Source organism: Sinocyclocheilus grahami, unplaced genomic scaffold (assembly GCF_001515645.1).
Source record: "Sinocyclocheilus grahami isolate Dianchi unplaced genomic scaffold, SAMN03320097.WGS_v1.1 scaffold400.1, whole genome shotgun sequence".
NCBI lineage: Eukaryota > Metazoa > Chordata > Actinopteri > Cypriniformes > Cyprinidae > Sinocyclocheilus > Sinocyclocheilus grahami.
In genome coordinates this window covers 711,817-720,517 of record NW_015505579.1, presented here as the reverse complement: position 1 = coordinate 720,517, position 8,701 = coordinate 711,817, and the positions used below count along the sequence as shown (strand labels likewise).

At 39.6% G+C, this 8,701-nt stretch overlaps 1 protein-coding gene across 1 annotated transcript in view; it reads left to right on the top strand.

Moving 5' to 3' along the window:
- Positions 1-7,126, top strand: part of cse1l (CSE1 chromosome segregation 1-like (yeast)) — a 16,962-nt gene extending 9,836 nt beyond the window's left edge. The window contains exons 13-25 of the mRNA XM_016231855.1: positions 1,414-1,498; positions 1,595-1,656; positions 1,751-1,887; positions 1,978-2,081; positions 2,189-2,286; positions 2,733-2,883; positions 3,142-3,350; positions 3,458-3,555; positions 3,643-3,728; positions 3,851-3,932; positions 4,074-4,220; positions 6,053-6,284; positions 6,433-7,126. Coding sequence (XP_016087341.1) covers positions 1,414-1,498; positions 1,595-1,656; positions 1,751-1,887; positions 1,978-2,081; positions 2,189-2,286; positions 2,733-2,883; positions 3,142-3,350; positions 3,458-3,555; positions 3,643-3,728; positions 3,851-3,932; positions 4,074-4,220; positions 6,053-6,284; positions 6,433-6,522 — 1,581 coding nt within the window. The 3' untranslated portion in view covers positions 6,523-7,126. The remainder of the gene's footprint in view (positions 1-1,413; positions 1,499-1,594; positions 1,657-1,750; positions 1,888-1,977; positions 2,082-2,188; positions 2,287-2,732; positions 2,884-3,141; positions 3,351-3,457; positions 3,556-3,642; positions 3,729-3,850; positions 3,933-4,073; positions 4,221-6,052; positions 6,285-6,432) is intronic.
- Positions 7,127-8,701: the final 1,575 nt, after the last annotated feature.

Genomic DNA, 8,701 nt, shown 5'->3' with positions numbered 1-8,701 from the left:
CTAGAGTGAGCAGAGGCTGGGGGCTAGAGTGAGGAACGGCCGGCGGCTAGAGTGAGCAGAGGTGGTGGGTTTGAGAACGGCGCGGGCGGCGAATTCGACGAAGGAGCGTCCGAAGGGCTTGCGGCAACCACATGTGACGACCCCGGGCTGGACTCCGCTTAGTCCACGGAAAGCCGATCCGGCGATCCACAGCGCAAAGTTGTAGTATTTCCTCAGCGACCAGCACGGATCAGCTCCAGGCATGATGAAGCGATATCGTCCTCTTTTGGAAGACCAAACAAAGTAGTTTCGCTTTCACAATGAAACACACAGCGTCTTCACGCCATGGCGGCGGCAGCAACAATACTACAGCGAGAATAAAAGTTACGCCTTCTTTCTTTGCGTGAACATTTGGGCGGCATTATGCAAATCTTTCCACATAGTGAGGTAGATATGTGGGGGCGTGTTAGAACGAGCCGTTTAGGTAGGAGTGGCTGACCCTTAACTTTTATAAAGAATATCTCTTTGGATTTGAGACTTTAGTCTACTTTACAGATCTTATCTATGCACAATCAGCTTGTAACACTCCAAAGAGAAAGGAAAAATTGAAATTGCATCATATGACCTCTTTAACATTTGTAGATTTTCTAAAGCAAGAGTTGTAAAAAATTCTGAAAATCTTTTTGTAGGGCTTGTATTTGTTTTCATAATCCGTTTGAAAAAAAAAACATATTAATGAATAAATATGCAAAATTATTTAATTTACAAGTGTCATGTTTGTTTGTTTTTTATTCATGTAAGCTAAAGCTTCTGACCTTTAAATCAAAACATACTCATGATTTTAACATGAATTACTGTTTTTTTGATGTGATTTGTGTATTTTACTTTCATTTTATAAGAAGTACACCCCTCCCCTAAGTAAATAAAACGCCTTACTGGAGGATAGCTGCTGCTAGTGACTGTTGACTCTATCGCACAAAGGACGCGTCATGTTGTCCTTGCATTCTCAGATTAAATGCTGCGATCCTTCAGGAAAAAGTTCACTTCAAGAATGAGCACATTGCTGTTGTGATCTTATCGCTAGCACACCCTGAGCACATGAGTTATTCCTGTTATCAGCAAGGCAGATCGGCATAATTTTTCTTATTGAACCAACGCAGATATTTACATTTTAAGCCATTGTCGGCCGTTACGATAATATCGTGCATCCCTATAAAATATTCTGCAATGAAATTTCTATTTATTTTACATAATATTTACTAAATTTTCAAATGAATCAATATGAAAAGTCATTTGACTGTAAAAATTCTATTTACGTGGCTGTTTCTTTTCAAATTATTGGAGCCGTTCTTAATAGTTTGAGTCTGATTTCTGTTAGTTTGTGAACTATAGATCTGAGGTCCAGTCTGACAAATGTGTACCTCTATTTTACAGCATGGAATAACACAAGCCAATGAGTTGGTGAACCTGTCTGAATTCTTTGTCAACCACATTCTAGTAGACCTGAAATCTCCCAACGGTAAGTGGCTTTTCTCATTTCATTTAGCACTTTAAACTGTTTTTACTGGAACTACAATGATGCTGAATGACAGTTATTTTCTTCTTTGTTCCTCAGTGAACGAGTTCCCAGTTTTGAAAGCAGATGCCATCAAGTATGTAATGACCTTCAGAAGTCAAGTAAGCACTTTCTTTTCCATTACATTGTCCGCTGTCCTTCACGCAAGTATGCCTTCACTGGGTGTGATGGTCTGGCTTCTGTCTGGTCCTCCAGCTCCCTAAAGAGCAGCTGTTGGAGGCTGTTCCTCTCCTGGTGGCCCACCTGCAGGCAGAGAGCATCGTTCAGCACACCTATGCAGCACATGCACTCGAGAGACTCTTTACCATGAGAGGAGCCAACAACGCCACTCTGTGAGTTTATCCAGTACAAGACATGGAGAATGTTCATGTTCTAACTTTTTCGATCGTTTATTTATTTTCTAAACGAATCCTATTTTTCAGCATCACGCCTACTGAGATGGCACCATTCACAGAACAGTTACTCAACAATCTGTTCAAATCTTTAGCAATCCCTGGCTCGTCTGAGAACGAGTACATCATGAAAGGTAATTGCCTCTTTGAGATTCACAAACAACATTTTAGTAGGCAACTTTTTGTTTACTTTTTATAATTTGATATACTCCTTGACCTTTTCTGTTTGTCACCTCTCCAGCCATCATGAGGAGTTTCTCCCTCTTACAGGAAGCCATTGTGCCCTACATCCCCACTCTCATTGGCCAGCTCACCCATAAGCTTCTCCTCGTCAGCAAGGTAAGCCAGTCACTAAATCTGCTGTCCTATGAAGGAGGCTTGAGCTCAGATTTGTGTCCAGTCATGTGGTCTCTGTCTCAGTCCATGGCATTAGATGCACTGGCAGGACACACAGAAATATCCGTCCATTAAAGGGGACATTTCCCAAGCAGGACTTGATCCTAAAGGCAGGACGGGACATTTCCATGTTCTATACAGAGATGTGTTTAGCATGCCATACTACCATACAATTCAGCATACTAGTACAATTTCTGCAGCATGCACATTTTCTGCATTCAAATAGCCACTCACCGAATAAAACATGTAACAGTGAGATCATGTGGCAAATTTTAAACTTAATTTAGTCATTTAAATAACTGCTTTATAGTAAGCAATATAAGTTTTCAATTTTTTTTTAGAATGTGTGGGCAGCCCGTTCTTCAAAGATATATATTTTTTCTTTACAGAATCCCAGTAAGCCACATTTCAACCATTACCTGTTTGAGTCACTGTGCCTGTCCATCAGGATCACCTGCAAGGCCAGTCCAGACACCGTGGACAGCTTTGAAGAGGCCCTGTTTCCTGTGTTTACGGAGATCCTCCAAAATGATGTGCAGGGTGTGTTACGCAGTTAAACTCTTAAACCTTTTTCACACAGTTGTGTGGTGACTTACACAACCATTCAGAAGTATGAGTAAAGAGTATTACTTGAGTGTGAATCAATTTAATTTCTTAAAAAAAAAAAAAAAAAAGTCTTACTGACCCCAAACATCTGAACGATAGAGCAGTGTTTCCTGTATGTAACCTCATGATGGAAGCCATGTCCTGAAGCCATGTTTTTATGGGCCTTTCCTCTCGTCTCCTCTGGCCCTGCAGAGTTTGTGCCGTACGTCTTCCAGGTGATGTCTCTGCTGCTGGAGATCCACACCAGCTCCATCCCCTCCTCCTACATGGCCCTGTTTCCTCACCTCCTGCAGCCCGCGCTGTGGGAACGCACAGGAAACATCCCTCCTCTCGTCCGGCTGCTGCAGGCCTATCTGGAGAAAGGAGCCACCACCATCGCCAGCACAGCCGCTGACAAGATTGTGAGTGTTTCATGGAATGAATGGGTTTTTTTGCTAGATGAATGGCCGCAATGCAGTAGCTTTTCATTAAAATAATGAAACGTTTTTTGTTTTTTTTCTTCCCCCAGCCTGGTCTTCTTGGAGTATTCCAGAAGCTCATCGCATCCAAAGCTAACGACCATCAAGGCTTCTATCTGCTCAACAGTATAGTGGAGCACATGTCTCCGTAAGCGATGTGTAATGAGGACACGAGAATAAAAGAGTTGACATGTTTCTGTGCTCTATTCATTTGGTTCTGTGTGTTTGTATTCAGGGATTCCATCACCCAGTACAGGAAACAGATCTTTATTTTGCTTTTCCAGAGGCTTCAGAGCTCCAAGACCACAAAATTTGTTAAGAGTGAGAGATTGCTGTCATTTCTGATCATGGTTTACTTCTAACCTCATATTTAAATGAGCCCTGTAATTTTAAAAGTACAAATTGCTCACTATATTGATCTGTCACCCCTTTTCTCTCCACAGGTTTCCTGGTATTCATCAACCTTTATTGTGTGAAATATGGAGCAATTGCATTGCAGGAGATATTTGATGGCATCCAGCCAAAGCAAGTAGCTTTATTATTCAAAACATGTCAAGTCATAATCATTGCAGATATTACTGACTGGCTTATTAATTACATTTTCCCATCAAAGCATCTTTTAAAAAAGTGTATGTGTTGGGTTTCCATAATTGTCTGTCTCTTCAGGATGTTTGGCATGGTTGTAGAGAAGATCATAATTCCTGAGGTGCAGAAGGTCTCGGGGCAGGTGGAGAAGAAGATCTGTGCTGTGGGCATCACTAAGATCCTCACCGAGTGTCCTGCCTTGATGGACACGGAGTACACCAAACTCTGGTAAGACACACTACAGGCTTTTTTTTTAGGGATTTTTTTTTTCAGGCCAATTTTTACTAACATTTTTTAGAGCCTCTTATTATTCTGGTATTGTCCCTGTCTTATGGAAAACATCTACAATAATTCCAGTGGCGAAGGTTTCTAGGCCTTCAGGATGAAATGATTTTCGACCCATTAGCACTTACATCACTAGTGGAAAATGTGCATTGTGTCTGAAACACAACATTTTATAGATCCTCTACAATTTGCATATCAATCTTCCAGGGGGGTTGAGGATGCAATTTTAACTCTATTGCATCTGCTGTATTCACATTTAGAGAAACCAAAAATTCTATTTGTGGATCAGCTTTTAGCTCTATTTCCCCCAGTACATTAGCTGTTACCCTGGAAAAAGAATTTCATTCGACAGTTCGATGCATATCTGGGTGACTAATTTTCTTAGTTTTAGAATTCAGCAGGTAGGTCTTCTGATTATTGCGTGAGTTCTTTTAAAAACTGATATATCGTAAAATATGCAGATGATACTGCTTTAGTGAGCCCTTTTACACGATGGGGAGGAAGAACATGGGCCTGTTTTGGAATGATTTTTAAGTTGGTGTGAAAATTCAAATCTCCTCTAAAATATCTCCAAAACTAAGGATGGTTATTGATTTTAGAGAGAGAGAGAGGGAGCAAAATGTAACCCATCCTACATTAATTAATGGGAAGCAAATACAATTAGTAACACATTGTTTGACACAAAATGTGAATTGTTAAATGTCTGTGTGAGTGTATGCTGCAAGCATGCTTTCCCTACGGGGATAAATAAATATACTGGAATTTTTATGTGCCGACTTATGGGAAATGACAAGCTGCACATGAAATGACTTGAATGCACTTTATGTGATAAACATGTTTTTAGTTGTTTTCTGAGGCAGAGGTGTAAGTAAGTCACAAATGTAAGTAAGGGTTGACAACTCCTGATATAAAATCCTTGTTAAAAACAAAATGAAAAATGTTATTATTTCTAAGGGGGAAAAATGCTTGAACAAACCTGCTTATTAATATTTGAAAAAACCTTGTCTGCCAAATCAAGTAATGTGCTGTGCACAATATACAAAAACATGCAGGGAATAAATCTAAATATCATAGAGTGGACCCCAGCAGGCCATTATGACTTAAGATGTCAAATTACCTGTAATGTCATGTAGTGCCCCTTTCCAAAATACAATGATAATAATGAATAACTTGCCTTGAAAAATATTTTAATACCTGAAAATGTTTACAATGTGTACACTTATTACTTAAATCTTGATGGATACACCACATATTTACCTTCTCTTAAAACTGTATAAGCTTTTTAAATGAACCCTTTATTTAGAGCACATTTCTAAGAACTTTTTTCCCAAGATTTCTGTGGACACTCTTATTATTCATTGAGTCTAACAAGATAACTTGGGCTGTCAGATGAGTTAATCATGAACATGTGGTGAGAAAAGTCTGCTTTTGCTCTTTAGGACTCCTTTGTTGCAGGCTTTGATTGGTCTGTTCGAGTTACCAGAAGACGACAGCATCCCAGACGATGAGCATTTCATAGACATAGAGGACACTCCAGGGTACCAGACCGCTTTCTCACAGCTTGCTTTTGCAGGCAAGAAAGAGCATGACCCCATCGGAGACGCTGTCGACTTTATGAACCCTTTATTTAGAGCACATTTCTAAGAACTTTTTTCCCAAGATTTCTGTGGACACTCTTATTATTCATTGAGTCTAACAAGATAACTTGGGCTGTCAGATGATCTGATGAGTTAATCATGAACATGTGGTGAGAAAAGTCTGCTTTTGCTCTTTAGGACTCCTTTGTTGCAGGCTTTGATTGGTCTGTTCGAGTTACCAGAAGACGACAGCATCCCAGACGATGAGCATTTCATAGACATAGAGGACACTCCAGGATACCAGACCGCTTTCTCACAGCTTGCTTTTGCAGGCAAGAAAGAGCATGACCCCATCGGAGACGCTGTCGGCAATCCCAAAATCCTCCTAGCTCAGTCCTTACACAAACTCTCCACCGCCTGTCCTGGAAGGGTGAGTATCACTCACGAGAAGAATGCTGATATAATCACTAAAATGACTTGAGAACATGACAGAAGCATGCTTGGTCTCCAGACCTAGAGAGCTGCATACCCAGAATACCTACTGAGCTGTTGAAGTAACTAAATGTCGTCTTTAACAGGTGCCCTCCATGTTGAGCACCAGTCTGCCAGCAGAAGCTCTTCAGTTCCTGCAGGGTTACCTTCAGGCGGCCACTGTACAGCTGGTGTAGCCCAGACTCCTTATCGCCAAGAAGGGATCTCTGGCGCTCTCAAAAAACCCAAACTGATCCAACCAAAAAAAGAGACGGCCAGTGGACTCAACATGAGCGGATGTACCACCCAGTGATACATGGCCAGACAGAAGGGATTTCTAAGAAATTGTTTTAATGATTTGTGTGCGATGAATGGGACCGAGCAGGGAATAATGTTTGGAAAGCAATGGTGATGCTTGGGTAGAGGGGTGCTGATCATCTCACTGGGTGGCCTCTGCTGATGTTGGCTTTACTTATGAATGATTTGGAGTCCATTCAGTATGTTCTCTTATTGTTTAGTCTGGCGTCTCGCCCAACTATACATTCGGCAGTATTTTGAAATGTCACCTTTTACAAACATTGAACAGCACTTGGGAGTTGGCATTTGGCGGCATCTGTAAAATCAATGGGGAAAGCGTTTTCCGTTTGTTCTCCTTCCTGTAGTTTTGGAGATGTTTTTACTGTATAAACGAGTTGTTTTGCAAAGCAGAAAAATTTGTCAAATGTCTCATGTTGCATGTCATTCACCATGTTTTGTCTTTTTGCTGTTTTGCTGCTCTAGTCGTTAATAAATAAAATGAAGCACTTGTTTAACATGTTGGTTCACGTTTGTATTTGTTCCTCATCTTGAGGTTTATGTGCCTGGGGATCTTACACATGACGGTGAGCTGAGGACCACAATCCCTGTATTGTGCTCGCCTGTTTCGCTAAAGCTGAAAGTGTATTTCACAGATCAATGCATTCAGGAAGGATTGTTCAAAAACCATGTCAGGAGTCATGCGTTGGGTCAGAAAGCTCTTGGATTTGATCAAAAATCTTAATTTGTGTTCTGAAGATGAACAAAGGTCATGTTCAGTGCAGTTGTTTTGACAGAGGGAAACAAGATACATATCTAGTTTCAACATTATTTGTTCTTCAGACATTACTCTTTAAAAGAAAAAACATATCCTCTGTATGCAAAGTGACCCACATTTGGTTTTTGACCACTGAATATGTGTACAATTGAACAACCATATTGAGTTTTCAGTATCGTTGGAACGGAACCATACAAAATCTAAAAGGGCATTAAGATATCTTTAATACTACAATATCTTTAATGCAAATTTTGGAGAGGGAAAAAAAACCTTGAAAAGTGCTTTTTCCCATGTTTGAGAGGTCGCCACTGGTGACAGTTGGAGCTTCTCCCTAAAAGCATTTTTGCGCTTCTTCATGAGATCCTCATTCTGAGAGATGACTCAACTGACCCACAGTTGCAATCTGTTGCATAGTCCAGAAATTTGGCAGATTTGCGCAAAATATGAGCCTTCTTAGGAGTCAATTTCCATCTTTGATTAGTTTTATAAAGTATTTCTGAGTAAAACATGAAGTTAGGGCTGTAAGTAATTAAATTAATATAAATGTGCAATTAGTCGACTGATGGCTTAAATGAATGAGTAGTCGACTAGAAGAATCTTTAGTCAGAGGCAGCCCTAGAATTGACACCGATATATACCATAAATGCATTATCTATTATTTTTTTTCTCAATAGTTCAATCCAAATGTTTATATGTGTGCACAAATTTCAAAGATAACGGATTTACAAAGATCGTGGACTTTTAGTTGTTGTATATGTTGGTTTTTGTACCAGCTGCGTGGTAAAACTTTGCTGCTGTATATGCTGCAAGCTGTCAATAAGCAGAAAAACAACATTTGAACTATAGTTAAAAAAATTATTGTGATTTTAACAGTAAAAGTCTGTGAAAATGCTACAGTAAAAACCTGTTAATTGGTTAACAGTAAGTTTCCATAATATATTCGGTGAATAAATGTAATTACATTTAACGTAATTTTACAGTAAAATACTGTTAAAAATACGGTTTTTGGAAGTGAAAAAGTCATTGTATAATTTACAGTGAAAAACCGTAAATTGACACTCCCAGAATTCCCTGCATGACACTTCATAGTTTTTTTTTGTTGTTGTTGAAATAACGTTTCTTCTTAGTTTTTTCTTATCAGTTGTGTACATTAGCAAAGTCAAGTCTGTAAAACCTAAAATGTTGCTACCATATCTTTTACGGTGAAGTTCTGGCAACCACAGCTGCCGGTATTTTACCGTAAATGTCACAGATTTGTTTTTACTGTGTAGTTGAAAAAGATACAGAGACCATGGAGATATATC